Source organism: Protopterus annectens, chromosome 1.part0 (genome assembly GCF_019279795.1).
Source record: "Protopterus annectens isolate FY-2018-M chromosome 1.part0, PAN1.0, whole genome shotgun sequence".
NCBI classification, from domain to species: domain Eukaryota; kingdom Metazoa; phylum Chordata; order Ceratodontiformes; family Protopteridae; genus Protopterus; species Protopterus annectens.
This window is the reverse complement of record NC_056725.1, coordinates 1,727,735,873-1,727,756,012: the sequence shown is the minus strand read 5'-3', so window position 1 is coordinate 1,727,756,012 and position 20,140 is coordinate 1,727,735,873. Positions and strand designations below refer to the sequence as shown.

General features: G+C 39.4%; 1 protein-coding gene across 1 annotated transcript; it reads right to left on the bottom strand.

Moving 5' to 3' along the window:
• Window positions 1–2,027: 2,027 nt before the first annotated feature.
• On the bottom strand, window positions 2,028–10,347 carry SAMD5 (sterile alpha motif domain containing 5). The gene is made up of 2 exons (XM_044068861.1): window positions 8,947–10,347; window positions 2,028–2,567 (listed from the first exon to the last, which is right to left on the bottom strand). The coding sequence occupies exons 1-2, from the start codon at window positions 9,442–9,444 to the stop codon at window positions 2,505–2,507; spliced, it is 561 nt and encodes a 186-aa protein (XP_043924796.1). The 5' UTR covers window positions 9,445–10,347; the 3' UTR covers window positions 2,028–2,504.
• Window positions 10,348–20,140: the final 9,793 nt, after the last annotated feature.

The window sequence follows — 20,140 nt, the reverse complement described above, 5'->3', positions numbered from 1 at the left end:
TCAACCACTGGAAATTAAGGGGGTGACAGTGGAAAGAGTCAAAAACACCAAGTTCCTGGGGGTGCACATCTCAGATGACCTATCCTGGTCAACTCATATTAACCACACAGTGAAGAAGGCACAACAACATCTGCACTTCCTACTGAAACTGAGGAAGGCAAACCTTTCTCAGTTCATCCTCAAAGCCTTCTACAGGGGGACTATCGAGAGCATCCTCTCAAATAGCATCATAGTTTGGTATGCTAACTGCAAAGCATCTGACTGCAAGGCTCTCCTGAGGGTAGTAAGGACAGCATAAAAAGTCATTGGTTCCTCACTCCCTTCCATGGATGATCTGCACAAGACTTGGTGTGTGGAAAGGGCTAGGAAGATAATCAACGATCCCACCCACCCTGCCCATGGCATGTACTTCCGCCTTTCCTCGGGATGGTAGTATCACAGCTTACACTGCAAAACATCTAGACTGAACAGGAGTGTATTTCCTCTATCCATAAGCCTACTAAACTTGAATGCCAGGCATGACAGTGAATAATTAGATCAATCTGCCAATTGCTATGAAATATCAGCTATAGTAATCACTCTGGCAAATTGCTTCAATAACTGGTACAGTTAGCCTTATTTCTTATGCTATTACTTCCTGAATGTGCAATAGTTAAGAGTGAGTCACCATGCCAATTCTTGTGCAATATGAACATCAGAATACATCATACTGCGACTGATGAAGTGCAATATTCTAAGCAATCACAATGTGAAGTCATAGTCTTGCAATACCTACTAGTATAATATTGTCTACTGTTTTCCTATACAATTGTGGTAATTTATTGTGTTGTTAATATTTTAATTATTACTGTAAGTGCATTAGTTTTACTGTCTTTCAAACTATGTGTTCATTGTTATGTCTTACACAGGACCAAAGCAATGTAATTTCATTCAGCTTGCACTGCTGTGTATATCTGATTGACAATAAAGTTCACTTGGACTTTTTTACCCTTACCCCCTCCTGTTTAATTTCCATGTTTCCTCCTTATGGATTCCATGCCAAGGCCTTGCTTACATACCCAGCCTGCTCTTGTTTAGTAATGAAACTGGTGCACTCAGAAGTAACACTGACATTCAGTGATCCTGGGTTGTAGCTTACACCAGCCCTTTTCTGACTGTGGGGAGAGGGGCACTGCATTGTCTTCCTCACACAACAACAGTGGCTGGATACATGTTATTGTGGTACACAAATGTGTCATTAATGGAGGTGATATAACACAGATAACCATGGAAATAGCAGACTGCTGAAGACCTTCATTTTATTACCTTGATTTTTGCTGTCTGTACAAACTAACTGAAGGGTACAGCTCCTTGACTCTGGTTTCCTGAACCCTGTGTCACAGACACAGGTGCCACAAATCTATATATGTTCCACCATGTCTTCCTGATTTGTTTTATCCCACTTTACACTCACAACTATGTCAGTAAATCAAAGATCCAATATGAAGCAACTACAGCTGTAAAAAAAACAAATATCTACCTATTAGCAGCATGAAATCCTTGTTTTTGTCAATATAGAGAAAATTAACACTGGATAACTGTAGAAAATGCCACTAGAAATCAAGATTTGTATTTATCTTTTATCTGCAGTAAGTGAAGGCTTATTATTGAGTGTGTATTTCATTACTGTTTGTAAAAAGAAGGCCTGTCAAGCTTTCTGCTGCCTGCTTTCACTCAGATGAGATTATTTTAGAACCATCAGCCAATACCAGCAAACCAAGAGTGCAAATTTACCTGTCTGACATGCTGCATCAGTTAAATGATTACTCTGACAGGCTTTGCAGTCCCTTAATGGTTTGCTATTGCCGTAGTATGTGAAAACAATGCCTCAGGGAAAACAAGGTAGTGTATAGGCATCCTTCCTGTATTTATGCAGCCATTCATGTACAACTTTTTGAAGAAGAATATATTGTAAATTATTCACGTTATAAGACATAATGTTACAAAGCAAATTTAGATTCAGCTAAAACCGTCTAGTCACAAACAAGTCGATGTATTTTTCCATTTATTTCTGAACAAGCAAACACATTTCAATAATCAGAGTAACAGACATTAAAGAAAGGGATTAATGTTTAAAAACAGGTAACATTTGGATGTCTTTGGAATGATGGTACCTTTCATAGAATAAGAGCACCCCCAGCCTAAACGTAGTCATTGTTCTGTTACTCATCACATGACAGAAAGTATTACGTTGTTGGCAGCCATTACTTTTTATTGCTGAAAAAAAAGAAAAATGAAAAAGGCCGCTGTCCTCAACACCCCACAGTTCAGTCCAACTCATCCTGGCAGCAGAATCAGAAACAATCATGCATAGTTTAAACCTCAGCAGGTGTAACCAATTTGACATTCAGACTGCACATCCATGGAATGTTAATGTTCCTTCCTTCAGCAACTGTAAACTAGTTGATTCTCTGCGTCTTGTCCTCGATGAGGGTTTTAATCATTTTGTTTATTTCCTATTGCAATTAAGATGCTCCGGAACAAAAGAAGTCCACACTGCCAGGCACCAGACCATCACAGGGGTTCAGCTAAAAAGAAAACAGAGCCAACATTTTCAGAGTTATTGAAGTACCAAGTAAACTTCCATGTCTGTTTAGGGACATCAGTGATTTTTATCTGTCTCCCTTCTGACCTTAGGTTGTTCCAGGTTTTTTGTAACGTTCTGCCTTGCAGTTTCAGGGATAGCCTCTGCTTAACATTGTTTTAATGTACCTGCTGATTAGTCTTAGACATAAATCAACCTACTGCCTGTACTCGCACTAAGACCTAGAAGGCCTACTGCCTGTACTCACACTAAGGCCTAGAAGGCCTACTGCCTGTACTCACACTAAGGCCTAGAAGGCCTACTGCCTGTACTCGCACTAAGACCTAGAAGGCCTACTGCCTGTACTCACACTAAGGCCTAGAAGGCCTACTGCCTGTACTCACACTAAGGCCTAAAAGGTATTCTGAGTGATCAGCTGTGTGTGTCTTCTCCAGTATCAAAGTCATTTTGTGCTAAGAAGCCAACTTTTCACCACTATATATAAAATTATAACATCAATTTAAAGAAGGGCTTTATTAAGTAATTACTGACTTCCTTATAAACAGTGAAATTAATTATACCCATAAGACACTGTATCACATGCCATATTTTGAAACTGGAGTGCACTAAGAGAGAACTGTATGCTTTCAAAGGAGGAAAACAGCATCCTCGGTCCTTTGTTGTTAAACTGCTCATCTCTGACTGTACATAGAACCTCTTACCAAATACAAGAAAAACTTCATCCATGCCCACCATATTATTCCCATTTTTTCTCTTTAATTGAATGCAACTAATGCAGTTTGGATACATCTATGATAATCTTAATATGCTTTCTACAGTAGCAAAAAATGCTATTTAATGTTATTGGGGCAGTTTAATCTCTGTATGCAGGTATGGATGTGTGAACACATACATGTATCTATTCATCTATCAGTTTGTCTCTCTGTTTATTTATCTATCCATCCATCTAGCCATCTAAATATTTATTTACTCTTTGTAGAAATAATGATAACCAGATACAAATTCTAAAGCAAAAAAGTAATGTTTAGTGAGAACCTGGCATTAACCACATAAACTTAAGCATGGCTTTTAAGAAATACACATATGGGTATTTGCGCAGTCATTCACAGTAAATACAAAGTATGCAGTAAAATGTACTCAAATAGGTTATTTTACCTAGTAACATGTAAATATGTTTTGACAGCAGTCCTGCAACCTAAATAAATAATGTAAGTAAGTAAATAAATAAATACCCCCCCCCCCCATATTATCCTGGTAACTACAGTAGGAATCAGGCTTCTGGGGCCAAATTGTTAAGACTTCTGTGGTAGGTTGTATATTCCATATAAGACAGATTACAACTTCTACATTGTACTTGGATGGGATGTAACTCAGCCATCTATATGACATATTGTATGCTAAGAAGGACCTGTAGACAGTACTGCAAGGTAGAGTAAGCATTGAGAAAAAAACTGTTAACCTGAATGAGTACTCAGAACTGAGAAATTCTATATCACATTATCTGCTTTGTAGTGCAATGAAAAACAGCCTTTTTGTAACAGACGTTCGGTGGACAATTGGCATACATGACTGCTAAACAATAGTTTATTACATAAGATTATCAGTGCACCAAGAGTATTCACTGAAATTATCTGCAATGCTGACTGCCATGATGAACAATTTTAATACTGTTCAAATAACCATGAACATTTTGGTAGCCACAGACAACAGGAAAAGCTCTGCTCCTAATCTGAGAGATTTGCAAAGAAGAATGCAACTGCCAAAGCTAGAAAGATACACAGTCCATGCATTTGAGGGCTGGACAACCGGAGTGTGTCAGATCCAACTGCATGCATATCAGGCATTAAGGATGCCTTTAGAACTAATGCAGAATAAGAAATAGGTTTGGGTAAATATAATGTCACTGTGTTAAGTAAATGTTATCTCTGTAAAACATCCTAGTTCAGCTACAGATCACCACACAGTGCAGCATCCAAAAGTAGCCAATATACCAGTAAACACTGGATTAACGTGCACTATACAGTGCACAGATTATAAGTAGACCATCTGAATGTTTTATAATGTACTATGCTGCTGCTGTTTAACATAACACCTTCTATGAAGGAATGCATATGGGGTATCAATGCAGCTGGACTGTGTGTAATGTACTACCTAAGGCAATTTCTTCCATGTCTTCTGATCAATGATTTTCAAATGCCAAATGAATAGGAGCCTAAGACTTACCTGTTGTCATGCAGGGACCCTAAGTATTTCACTAGTGATGGCACATAAGCCCTAGATTCTTCAGCACCATGAACTTAGAATATGTGTGCATTTCTGCCACACATTCCTGCACACAGTGCCAGCTTTATTTTCTTCTAGCGTTGAAAAACAATGGTTCATATCTAAATATTTTGTCAAGCTGCATGAAACCTTATCTGAGATGGGGAATAAACAGTCTGCTCAGAATGGCTTGTAAATATCATTATCATGTGTAGGATACTGCATTTTCCCAGGAAGTGTGCTTGTAAATCATTTATGAAAAAGCCTTACCACTGGCCTTCAGTGCCTAAGGCATTTTATCTACAGGATGCTTAAAACACTAAACAATGGTCTTACAATTTATCTTCCAGATTGTCTTATGTGTTTCCTTTAAGGCAATGACTTATGACTGCAAGGCCCAGTATATGCAGACATGACAGAAGGGGGCAGATGAAATGAATCTGAAAACTTTGGCGACATTACTGATGGCTACACCTACAACAGCTTGTGAGCTCAGTGTACAGAGACGGATGCTGTTAGCACATTACCTAAGGCACTATTTTACCGAAAAAGTGAGCTCACTGTACAGAGACGGATGCTGCTCGCACTTTACCTAAGGCACTATTTTACCGAAAAATAGTTAAGAAATCATGGAATTGAAAATGTTATGGGTACAAGTCAGCATTTCAGTAAAGCCAATGATACTATGACAAGATAAAGAAACAAATAAACAAAAGTCATCTTCTTGACTGTATATTTTTTGTGACATGGACTAATATAGACGGAGAAAGTATTGATATTTTAGGGATAATACCAACCCATGAAAATAAGCTTTTCATCTCTCTCTCTCTCTCTCTTTTATTTTACTTCACCCCCCCCCCCCAATTCAGAAAGCACTTGCTGTACTCTTGCTTTTACTATTAATTTTAAGTGAACTAGTCCATGAATAACTCTTTTATGGGGAAAAGTCCTAATAACTGACCTAAAGTCTGCAACACTTCTTTTCAGCTAATTATCCCCAATATAATATTGCTGAGTCTGTTAAACATCTCCTCTCTCTCTCTCTCTCTCTCTCACACACAGACACATGCACACATATACACACATACACATACACACAGACACAAATACCAAAATACACACACGTGCATTTGCACGAACATACATCTCGTCCTCTGTTTTCTAATCACCTGTTTGTGATTTTAGAGAGTTGATGATTTCTCTGTTCCTATCAATGTATTTCATAGATTTTTGGCTTTGCTGACATTTTGTTGCTCTTATAAATGAAGTAATAAAAAATGCATATAGAGTACTACCAAAATATTTGAAAATGCTTTGTTGTTTCATTGAAAAATCTGTGTCATGATTTACAAGGCCATGGGATACAAGCATAAAATCAGACTGCATGTGTGTATTTGTGTGTGTGTGTGTGTGTGTGTGTGTGTGTGTGTGTGTGTGTGTGTGTGTGTTCAGCTGCCTGCCATACTGTCTGATGTGCCAGCACTCACTCTGTTTCTTTTCTAACACAACATAAAGACATTTCATACTTAGACCCCCAAGTGATGATTCACTTTCTGCAGCCAGGGAATTTTGTTGGATCAAGTTTTTCTGCACCTATAACGAAATACAGTACTACTTTTAATGCTGTATTTTTTAATAACGTGACATATTATAGGTATGAAGCTATAACATGGCTTGAGAGTTAAATGTTCTCTCTAATGATTACAGCATGTGCTCTGCAAACATTCATTGCATGTTTATATTAGAGGCAACAGTCCAAATATTCCACCTTTAAAATGAACTTTGTAGTTATAACATAATTTTGTTTAAATAACAGTCCAGAAATGTTAGCAGTTCTCAAAATGAACACCTTCTTCTACCTTTTCCACTGTCAGTATCTATTTTATGACTTCAGCATTGTAATTATTTCTTGCAGTAGAAACCTGAAACTTGCATGTTTAAGGTACATATGCATGTTGCAGATATGTTGCAGTCACATATACCTCACTAGTTTTGCAGATGGGCATGCTGACACTCATGTAAGGTACTAGAGAATCCCTTGCACTTAAGCACTGTTCTCCAGCAATACTTTAGTCATGCATTATCCACTGTTCTAAGCATCTTTCAGAGACCTTAAGATCCCTAGAACCCACAACATCTACAACTGTCTGAAGCAATTTATGTGCTCCATATACGTGGGAGATCTCAAGTCCATAGGATTCTCCAGATGCAAACAGGTCTTAATTCCCTTTATTCACATCTCATCAGTCCCATTATGAAATATAATGCCTCTTTCTGCATGTATTTCTCTAGACGTATCGCTCAACCTGAGAGACCCCAGAGACTCATAACTAAAAAGATCAGTGGCCTCAAAAATCGTAGTTACCAAGGCAGACTTGCAGCCCTCTCTCTGTCCTCAAGTCTATTATAGACTCCTATGTGGAGATCTGTGTCTAGCCATTTTGGCCATGAAAGATCTGACTCTCCTTAATTCCCTACTCCTTCACAGAATAAATGGTTTCCAAATATCAGGTCAAATGAACTAAGCCATCTTCTAACAGACCAATAACACATGGTGTGAAAGACTGGTATCTCAGTATATCCCCACTTGTGGAACAAACTTACACTACATTTCAAGCAGGGAAGTACCCTTGCTACCTTCCAAGTAAATCTCAATAATTGGATAGGCAGCCTCAAATTCTCGCCGTTGCCCTCCATGAAGCTAGAGGGAATGTTCAAATATGATTTATTGACTAGGCTTATAATGGTTTGCAGATTGATTGCCTAGTACTTACCTATGAATATTTGGAAAGATGTGTACATTTGTACGTTAGGTGGACAGGGCATATAACTCCCAACTTCTCTTCTTAAGAATCAGGAGCAAAGACAAAAACAAGGGGGGACAAAAGCACCAAAAATCAGGGACAATTTTAAATATTATTTTCACTTATAAAGCTGAACGAATTTTTAAACGTTACTCTAATCAATTAGAAAGTCAATAAATCCGCAGATTTTGCACCAGCACGCATTTTCTGAACAGGAAGAAATCTAATGTCTGGTATTACTGACGGACTACAAATGTAACGTTTACCGGAAAACCAAAAATGTTATGAGACACAAGGCAAAAGTACGAGGCAAAAATTGATGACGTTTTGCAAAACCAGTGGCAGATGAGGGCTATGTTTGCGAGTTTGCGCAACAGTACGAGAATTGAGTACAAAATGCGAATTTCTGGCTATATCTGTCTGACTGCATGTGCTCGAATAAACTAAAGCACCGCGGAATACGAAATGGTATTGATTTTAAATAATGGAAAGTGGCATTTCACAAATGCACTGCAAATTTCTACTGTAGCTCTCTTCACTCCTGTTAACAGTTGTCAAGTTCTGTTCATCTGGAAATATTAAGCCTTGCAAAATACCACTAATTACTTTGTTACATTAACTCTCTCGGTTAAAAGTGCACAACATCTGATCGTTTCACACTGCGAAGATCCCCTGAGCTACTGCTGGCATTGGGTAACCTGCCTAGAGCCAAGGGCCGAAATGAAGCTTTAGGTGTGAGATTGCATGTTCTGGTGGAAGCTACATTCCAAGAATAGTGCAGCCATTACGTCACTTGCACCACTGACAGCCGCCTGTCACTCCGGCATGTAGGAACAATGTCTCTTCCAGAGAGCAATCAAAACTACAGCCCTGTATCTATATACAGTAAGCAAAGAAGCTGAGCAACAGGTATAATGACAGAATGTCCTGTGCGTAAAGCTATACCAACAGCCACAAAATTACTAAACACGTTCAAGTCTGCAGAAAAGCGCTTTAGTAATAGGCATGTAAGTACTAGAATATAAAAAGTGGGCAGAAATAAGCCATTACTAGCACTCAGAGAACCACCACCTGTAGCACACCATATCTGCTTGAGGTTCAATTTAAGGACAAAAAATCCTTCCCACTTCACAAACAAAATGACTACACTTTCATTTCCAACCTAGATGGGATAGCATTAACTTTGTTTAGTGCTAAACTTGCGGGTCTCTGTTTGCAATTTAAGAACTGGCAGCCTCCGATGGAGTATATAATGATAATAAACTACTATTGGAAAGACACGACTTACTGACTTACCTTATTAGAGTATGGAGGCTTGCTCAGATTAATTCCATCTCGGATAAGTTTGTCTCTGATCATGATTTTTAACTTCAGCTTGGGGTACGTTACTAAGTTTTTCCGGACCTTAACATTCTGGTTTTCTGAAGATCCCTGAAATCCAGACGTTTTGTCCCTTATTTCTCCATGAGGTTGTTTCCATGATTTTGTTCCATTAGACTTGGATTCGTATTGATCCTTCAAGTGGCTGGTGTAGATCTCTGGGGCAGGAACGACCTGTGGCTCCAGGGTGAAGTAGAGTCCAGCAGCTGCCTCCTTCTCCTCTTCCCGCAGTCTTTGGACAGCTGCATGTAACTTCTGTCTGTGCTTGGGGACCAGCACCCCAATCGCGTCAAGGTCAGGGTCTCCAATCTGTTTACAAACTTCCAAGTCATCATAACCATTATCCATGAACGATTCTGCGTACTGGCAGAGCTGTAGGGCTCTTAGCCACTCGTAGACTATATTTGAACTCATGGTATGCAGATATCTTAAGTGACCAAGGGGAGTTGTGCTCACTGGCAGGGATTAGTAGGTAAAGCCTCGGACAGCTCTAGGTGCCACTGAACGCCAGTGAATGAAAGGTGTGTTAGTGTTTGAGATGCTTGCACAGCTGTTGGTTATCTTGTTGAATCCAAATCGACCACAGAGTCCCCATTTAGTTGCATCCCGCATGTAGACTGTCGTTAATTGCTTTTAAAGAGAACAATGCAGGTACCCAAAACTTATTTTTGACCAAAACATGATAAACTTCATTGTTTCATTTTAGTTTGCACCCCTAGTGATTCATTGCCTTTTCAAAGAGTGTGCTAGGGTTAACAAGTCCCCGTCGCCTGTGTGCAGTGCATTACAGGAATGCCCCATGCCGTTTGTTATAGCCTTTGAAGTTCATTAATATAACTGTGCTCCCAGCTGAAAGACTTATCCACAAACTGTTACTTGAACTATTTCTTTCCAAATTAGAGATCGGTTCACCCAAAACCTTGTACGCAACAGTCACAGCGCGTATACCTGGTAGCTTGATTCGATTTTCTAACACTTGTCTCTGCTGGGACTGGCTCAGTTGTGGCTCTTTCTGTGTCTTGACTACTCCCGAGGGAAATCAGAGCAATGTGAGCACCACGCCTGTCCTTGTCCCTGTATCTATCTAGCGCCTGCTTGGTACTGTAAATGCAAGCCTTCCTTCCATGTTGAGGCGTTCACCGTCCACAGCTCTCAGCCGCGAGGGATGTGCGCGCGCTGGGAGCTGGAGTGGAGAAGCAGCTCATCTAGTGCTTTGCAGCCTCTGCTGTCAGCTCACTGTTTCATACAGCACTTGCTGGCGGAGTGATGAGCTCCTCATCCACTCCCATCGACTGCTCCTGCCGTCTCAGACACTAACCTTGCTTTACTGTGTCTTCTTGCCTAAGGCTAGCTCCGAGCGACACTTGCACAAGTTATAACTTCCCAGTTGTCAAGCAACTGTAATTACTTCTCTAAGCTTTGTCACTTTGCACCTTGGCCTCATTCTATGTCAAAACTGAATCACTTTTTTCATTGTGATCGTCTTGTTCTATTAAAAACGCACAAGTCGGATGCGCCCCTATATTTATCTTTGATTTGAAAACACAGTAAATGACAAAATACCATTAACTAAATCATTTAGTAATGAAACTCTTCTTCGGTCAAGTCTGTTTTGGAGTACAACCAAGGAGAACTACTGCTGTAAATCAAAATATGGTCATGATTTGCACTTTCTGAATACCACGCTTTCCGATTCCCTTCGGAAAGACAATAGTCCATCAATAGTTTTAACTAAATTATAAGTAACGCATGGCAAGGTATATGCATACATTATGTTTAGATATACGTTCTTAAAAGGATATGTGGGTAACATGATATACATACGTTCTCAAAATTCTGAATTTAAGTGAGCACATATATAAAATGCAAGTACATAAGCCCATCTATTACACACACACACACACACACACACACACACACGCTGAGAGAGAGAGACTGAGACGGTGTACAATTCGGGTCTTCTCTTAATCACTTCAGTTTTAGAATATGATAATGTGCAAGTGCAATAAATTAAATTCCATTTGAAATGTGCGTCCTCTATCTTCATTGCAAACGATTCCTAGAAGGAAAGGCTAGCTTTAGTCTATCACAGTTAACGGAAAGAGTACGACTGAAAAAAATATGTGGGGGCATGTATGTGCGCTTGGGACGTAGGCACACACTCGGTGAAAAATATGAACAAAGAAATATGTAACAAGAAAGAAAAACATAATTTTCCTTGTCACACAAAATCAAAATTGCCCCCTAGTTTCTCTCTCTGTTATCGTTTATGAATGCTGTTCTGAATGAGCTTTTCATTTCACAGACCAATATAAATGCACGCTTATTATGGTTTTCATTTGAGAACACTGGCACACCTGAAAGTACCCACCTAGTTGTACAACCAAGTCACAGCAGTAAGCTACCGAGGTTGCCTAACAACCTACCCACATCCAACCCGCTTGACAGGAGCGCCCTCTGTCTTCAATATTGTGTGATACATGCAACCGCTTTCGCGGAATCGCCGAAGTACCCTTCCTTTGCCGTGTACCTTCTAAACCATTCTGAGTGTTTTATGGGGACGTTGTATTAATAAAGTATTTTAGTGAATGGTAGGCGTAAGCACGCTGTTGTGTTAATCAACTAGGTAATTAACTATCGTTCTTCGCACGTACTTCAAACAAACAAAAAATATAGAAAACAACAGGCAAGTGCAATTTGCAGCTCAAAAAGTTCCAATCATTTAAAGGAGCATCTGTCAGCTCCGAATGATTTAGTACCGGCGATGGGTACAGCATGGTTTGAAATGTTAATCCTCAAAATGAAGGCGTACAAGATAACGAAGAAGAATTGATGGGAGTCGATAAACTAGACGAGCTCTCAACGCGCGCACGCGCCATTGAGAAAGCTGTAGCCAGGTGTTCATTAGACAAAAAAAAAAAAAAAAAAACGATTATTAAATGCCAGTTAAATAATTATTCTGAATTTGGTTTGCATTTCAGAAACTCGTACATCTCTGATTCCATCTACCTTCATTTGCCTGTTGTTTAACGCTTAGCAAGCCTCTTAACCATCACCCCTTGAAAAGAGATTATTTGTCCAGTGGGCATATCTTTTAACCAGTAGGTGAAAAATAAAAATAAGCCATTAAGATAAAACATTCAAATGTGTGCAAAGGGCAGGATTTGGAAGGAAAACAATCAGACCAATATAATACCATTCAAAAGAAAATTAAAGAACAGCCCCAAGAAAGCATGCCATTCCACACAAACCATATCAAATCCCAGTCAATCATTGCAAATAACTCCTTGGGTTTGTGAAACCAAGAAATCACCAACAGAGCCCAGGCTCTGACCCCAGCTTCAATGCTACCCACTTGTCCTAAAAACAAAGATGTACACGGTAATGAAGCAGCAGCAAAATAAAACATTAACTGCTGCATTGGCGAATTTGAGGACAGTGCGTGCGTGTGTGTGTGTGTGTGTGTGTGTGTGTGTGTGTGCGCGCGCGCACGCATAGGGCTGGATAAACACCCCCGCTAATATAACTGCCGCTCTTGACCTACCTGTCTGAACTAGGCCCTGTCATATCTACTCTCAGTTTATTTTGAAATCCCATGCTATTGGTACACTAAAACAGGTCTATTATAATTAATTTATTTTATTTGCATTTGTTTACAAAAAATTCCAGCTAGACCTTGCAAGACTCCTTTTCAGTACAGGTCCCAGGAGAAAAGCTCTAAAACGAATTTCAACCAAATAGTAACAGACATTCAAGAAAACATTTTTTTAAAGCACACAGTAATAGGCACTCCAAAAGTAATTTACAGCACACAACAATGCAAACAATGTCAGTTTCTACAGAATACAAAACTTGGATATGTAAGGCCATAAACAGTACATATAATTCAAAACAATGGAGGTGACAAAAGATCAATTAGTATTAATATAATTCATAGACTACACAGAATATTCACAATATGTGCAATATATACAAAAGTAAGTTATAGGTTGTGCTGAAAGAGAGCCCTGTAGAAGAGGGTTTCATGGGTGCAGAGGATGGTGTAGAAAAGATTAGCCATGTATGGCAGAACAGTGGCATAACCACATTTTGAGAAAGTGAGTGCTCAGGTGCTTTTTTAAAGTAGAAGAATTCCCAATTTGCCTGAGAAAAAGAGAAGTCAAGTTCCTAACTTTGATCACATTATGGGAGTAGAGTGTATCTCCTCCATGTGAATTATGAGCAGTACCAAAGCTAGGGTGAGGCAATGGGAGCAGCCACCCCAGGATCAAAGTGTTAAGGGGTGCGACTGGCCCATCCTAATCAGGCTTCAGTGCAGTGCATTCTCTGCATTCAGAAATGAATGCCAGTATTGCATCCATAGTCAGAACGGATGCACTTTGCACTCTGTGGGTGTAGTATAAAGTGTGGCAGCTGATTGCAAGCAGTTGCTACAGTTTAAAATGAAAACAATGAAAGAAGAACTTTTTTTGTTAAGAACTGCAGAAATGAAGCACTTAACACTCAGCATGTGGCATAACCTGTAACCACCTACTTAAACAGCCTAACACAGTATGTGAGAGAAGTAATTATGCATGGTTACTAGAGGGAAAGCTCTGACACATAGCCACTGCAAATAGCAAGCAGGCTATCAATATCACACAATACCACACCAAACTAATCACACACAGGTCAGACCAAACACACAGACCAACATAATGCTGAGGCTCTTAAAAGTAACCTACCTAAGCCACAAAGGCCTCCTAAATGTAACAGAAGAAACAAGTGCCCTCAACAACACACAACACAGCCAACACCCACCATTGCTGACACTGAAGTGTAACATTGCAGGACAATGTATTCATGTATATGTGATCTTTCAGATGAAATGTTAAGCCAGGGTTCCTTATACTTGAGTTGGTGGTAGCTTAGGTGAATGGAAAAGATCTCACAGCAGCTCAGTTGAATGGAAAAGATCCCACAAAAGCTATCAAAAAGAGTAGGGGTCCTTCATTTATATACAAAAATAACTAATTTACAAAATATTTACATATTTATAAATATTTACAAGTGTACAAAGATATATATATATATATATATATATATATATATATATATATATATATATATATATATATATATCTGTTGACATAATTATACTAATTTTCATCCTTGTTAGACCCCCCACTCCTTTTTCGTAACCATTTGATTTTGCTTAATATTATTGCTAAAATACATTTACAATTAAACATCATTTTATTTACTCTTTCATTCCATATAACATAAAATAACTTTCTATCTATTCTTCTAACATATTCCTTACACACCCAGGGATCACTTCTGTGTCTCTGCTCGACAGTGGCACAGGAAAATAACTTTCTTGGGTGGCGTAAGGCAGGGAACCCTGTTGGCTAGGCTTACGTAGGCCCTTGGGCCGATAGCCTAGTACCTACCTATTTACCTATGAACCTATGAACATATATTCTGATGTTGGGTCTTTCGGCTTATCCCGGTTAGGGGTCGCCACAGCAGAACTCCGGTCCACTAATGTTTGGTAGTGGATTTTTACGTGCCGAGTTACCAGCCGTGACGCACAACCTTCAATGAAGGCACGCCCATTCATGCATGCCTCCACACAGAAGACGCTCTAGCTGAGAACTGAACGCAACAACGTCTTGCTGTGAGGCGACAACGCTACCGCAGCACCACTATCACAGACACAACATATATTCTGATAATATCCATATTTAATCATATCCGTGTTTATTTTACCCACTTCTTCTATATCTTCAAAAAATCTTCTTTACATAGTTTTCCCCATAATTTTTTACTCTTTTACATTTCAAAAACACATAGTGTAGTTTCTTCTTCATGACAATGTAAACATATTCTAACAATTTTCTTCTTATATGACATATTTCCATTTACTGGCAATTTATCTATTACCATGCTCCATGGCAAAATCTTGACATTCTACTTTCTGATTACACCATTTGCTTCTCATTTTTATAGCTTTATTTTTTTTTTTTCATCTGTTAGATTTTCTCATGGTTTTACATACCCCCGGATTCACTAACCTTCCATGCAGGACTAGCTTAGTCCTGCATGGAAGTGCCCATTTAGGAGCAGTACAGCAGCACGCCATGCATAGTAATGAAGGCGCTCTGGCCAAGCTCCTAGGCTTACATGTAGTGTGTACAAGTGCAGGGGACGTGTCTGACAGCAGAGCTTTCAGAATATACATGCCCCTGCAAAGAAGTACTACAGAAAGGTAGTAAACAATGAGGGAGACTGCCCATAGATGTACGCAGACCCCCAGCAACATCCCCCTACATGTATAAGGGCAATAGTGAATAAAAAAAAATAAAAAAGATATGTATTGTTAATGAAACGGACGAGGTGTAACCTTAGGAGCACAGGGTTGCCCATCGCTTAGCTATGGTTAATGTAGCTTAAATAGCAAAAGGAGGATAAAAAGCAGGATATGTGCAAATGTAGCAGTACAGCAATATTGTAGTAGGCAGAGCGTTCACCTCACGAGCAGTCAATCCCGGTTCGAGTCCCACTATAATACATTCTATTTCCATGTAAAATCACTGTTATGATCAATATAATTAGTTGCAAAACCTAATAAATAACATATATGTTGAACTGGAGTAGTAAGCTGTGTAATGAATGATAACTCTATACACTTTCCAAATTCACCACCTCCCCAAGAACCAGTAGACTATTACTGTCTAAAATATAGCAGTAGTAAGCATAAATAAGCACTAGTAAGCAGGTGCAAGTCTGTTTGCACAACGGTAAGCAGTGCTTACACAGAGTAAGCAATAGTGAGGCTAACCAAGTGTAAGCGGATGTCACTGGAAGTTAGCAGTGCTCACCGTTGCACAAACCCACTGACAACTGCGTAAAAGTGCTTCAACCACTCCGTATCCAACGGGCCTCGTTCTGGCCAGCAACAAATTAAAAAAGCCCCTGCAAAGCTCAAACCCAGGAGCTTGCACACTGTTGCCAATGTGATTTACCACTAAGCCACCGCAGATATATATAACCTTGATGTTTCCACAAACATAGCATCCAGCAATACCATTCAACATTACAGGACATGTAGCTAAATATGTATGTGTGTGGGTGTGTGTGTATATATATATATATATATATTATATATATATATATATATATATATATATATATATATATATATATATATATATATATATATATATATATATATATATATATATATATATATATATATATATATATATATATATATATATATATATATATATATATATATATATATATATATATATATATATACATATATATATATGTGTGTGTGTGTGTGTGTGTGTGTGTGTGTGTGTGTGTGTGTGTGTGTATGCACAGATATATATCTATAGATATGATACAGCACATAAGAATGACATATATGACCACAGGCACTGCCAATGGGGGTGAGGGATCTCAATTAAACATATGTGGTACATGTACCGATATCCCACTTCACAGCCAAACAAGTGAAACATACAAACAAACACACAGAAAAATAAACAAACCACTGCTTCCCAAACTACAGGCAGGATACTACCAGTGGGAGAAACATTGTCGACCCACTAAGTCTAATCTAGAAACAAAGACAAGAACGTCTTTGCGGGACAACCCAAATATTTATGGCATATTTGGGTTCCTGGCATTACACAGATTTGCAATGGAAGGGCATGTATGTTCTCGGACTACAAGGATGGGAAAGCCTGATGATCCATGGGTCGAGACAACATACGTGATGGCTACCGAGAAGTGGAGAGTGGGCAGTGCGTAGTGGTGTGTTTAGACCTGACCTGCACCCAGAGAAAGGATGATTGCTGTGGAGGAGGAGCAGGAGGGGATGATGGGTATGAAATTATGGGCCAAGGTGTGCCGGTGTTGGATGGAGCAGTTCTAATTGGACTGCCTCGTGGATGTAAGCAGTAGTGTGAATTGGGCAGAGCATTTGCCTAACGAGCAGGTGTTCCTGGTTCGAGTCCCACTGCAGCACAGTCTATTGTACATGGCAAAGCACATTATAACCAATAGTTTTGTTGCAAAACCCATTAAATAACACATATGTATGAACTAGAGTACTGCAGAAAACGCACATGTGATGTAACAGTGTCATAATGAATAAGGCACTAGTAAGGAGGTATAAGCAAAAATAAGCAGTAGTAAGCATATGTAAGCACTAGTAAGCATGTGTAAGTGCGTCTGCATGGGGGTAAGCACTGCCTACACAGACTATGTGATATGGAAGCTAACTGAGTAGAAGAAAGTGTGACTGGAAGTTAGCAGTGCTTACCTTTGAGCAAACATGTGCACACCCGCTTACAACTTCTTTAAAGTGCCTTAATCACTCTGTATCAAATGGCCCATGTTTTGCCCAGCAACAAAATAAACAGTCTCTGAAAGGCTCATACCCAGGACCCTGCACACCATACATAAAGTGATTTACCACTAAGCCATGACAGATATACATAAATCTGATGTTTTCAGAAACGTATCATCCAGCCCAGTCATGCAACAGTACAGAGAATGTATACCAACATCTAGATGTATGTGTGTGTGTAAATATATTAATATCTAAACAGATACAATATATCTATCTATGTATATATATATATTTATATATAGATATATGTATCTTCTTCTTCTTTCAGCTTTTTCCCGGTTAGGGGTTGCCACAGCAGATCACCTGTCTGCTCATGATTGGCAGTGGAGTTTTACGGTGTCGAGTTGCCAGCCCGTCACCCAACTTTCCACAGAAGGCACACACATGCACACACTCACACCTAGAGACAGTTTAGAGTGTCCAATCCACCTACAGCATGTCTTTGGGATGTGGGAGGAAACCGGAGCACCCGGAGGAAACCCACGCGACCACAGGGAGGACATGAGGACTCTGCACAGAAGGCACTCCAGCCAAGGATCGAACCAGAGAGGCGGCAATGCTAACCGCTGCACCACCGTGACCACTATATATATATATATATATATATATATATATATATATATATATATCTTTAGAAATATTTACATATATATCTGTATACATATATACATATATATATATATATATATACATATATATACATATATACATATATATATATAATATATACATGCAAATGCCTACATTGACACATATATATGCACCTATATGTCTACATATACACAGCAAGGTACATATATGTACGCAGATATATAGCTATGTAGGTATATACAGACATAGTCATACATATGTAAGCTGATATATATATCTATATAGGTACATGTGGCCATACATCTGTAGATAGCAATGGTAGATTAACAAAAACAGATATATCCACATGCACCGTTAATGGGGTTGAGAGGCCCCAAACAATATACATCATGTACGAGTAAGCATACCCCCCCAGACAAACACGACTGGCCTGCAATACACTGCAGAGTTTTGCAGATCCCATAACAAGGGATAACATGACATGGGTACAAGATGTCAACAGTACTATATCCCACCTGTATGATGTCAGGCCGGTATTGGTAACATATCATGCAGTACAGTCTGGCTCCCATAAGAATTCTAAAATGTGAAAGCTATCAACATCCCCAGGATACAGATACACAGACACATATCTGCAGATACAGATATATATATAAATAATTACATATATATAGATATACATGTGACTACACATACACATGCAGAGGTATGTACAGTAAGATACATATGTAGAAGGTGCACAAAATATGGAATAGCCACTATGCCTACAGTTCACACCTGAACAACTGGATACTGTATGGACCACCCATGCAAATGACAATCATTGCTTGCAACATATATCCACAGAGAGGTCATAGGAAAAAAACACCACACACAGGTTTGCAGGGATGGAAAGCCTTTATTTGTGTCCTATTACAGTTCTATATACTAGTGCTACTGTAATTGGGATTGTCTTCACAGACATGGTGTGTATGGGAGGTCACATCTGGTTTCCACATGTGTGTCATTGGCTACTGACAGACATCCTAAGGCCATCATAGTAAAGTACTGCTGCCAGCACGTACTGCCCCTGTTGACTGCAGCAGAGATATTGGCCAATATGTGTGGACATTCCGACACACTCTGTACAGTCCAGAGGTATACACAGAACCCCTTAGTGCAAAACATGTGCACCATGCCTGATAATATGGATGTTAACAGCCATGTAGATGGGTATAACACATAACAACTGGTATACATATGCCATCATAAGTTATGCATTCACACACCCCTGTCTGGCCTGACACGTAATAACCGCTGGTACAGGGGTGCCATGGCTACGTACTACCCACTAGATATTGACATACAGCTGTACAGCATCTCACTGCTCTGTCTGACATACATGACTGTTAAGGAAAGCCTGGCAGCAGTACATCTGGCAAGTATCTGCACATGACATCTCACTGGGTAAGTACACTAAGCTGCTAGGCATGTAACTATGCTCTGTGCAGGCTACAGGCATACTGGCTCGACACTGGCCTACATCTCCTATGGGGGAATGCACATGTACCTGCATATATAGCAGGCTGTACAGGCATGTCACAGCACAGGGTAAGCTACACCTATGTGAAAGTGCATAACCACAACCAATGAGAACACAGCCACATATGGCAAGCTAGCATAATATTACAGTATATGGACTATCTGCTCAACACCATCCTCATATGTGCCACTCACACACAAACCTTACATATATTGGGCCGCTATACAGTTTGGTCTGATGGCTGACTGTGGTATGGGACATATGTGTGTATGGCCCTACAAACATGTAAGCCAATACGGTAACATACAGTGGAGCAGCATGTAACATCAGATAGGACAGGATGTAGGACGTTGACAACTACCACAGTCTGTACACAGGCCAAGGTACATATTAAGAATAAACACACTGTCGACATTCACCATAAGAACACAGACCTCAGTACTGTACAAACAACCACAATATGTCCAGGTTATATCATTAAATATATCCCCTACTGTATATAACATGCGTAGCAGTCTGATATTTCCTTGGCTTCTTATCAGATATGATGACACTAATTATGGTGTACAGCACATATGCACCTCTTC

Excerpts from the sequence above, each read along its gene's own strand:
- SAMD5 (XM_044068861.1), bottom strand. The coding sequence starts at position 9,444 with ATGAGTTCAAATATAGTCTACGAGTGGCTAAGAGCCCTACAGCTCTGC. Across the intron at positions 2,568-8,946 it reads AGCCTCCATACTCTAATAAG|CTGAACCCCTGTGATGGTCT; the intron begins GTAAGTCAGTAA and ends TTTTCTTTTTAG.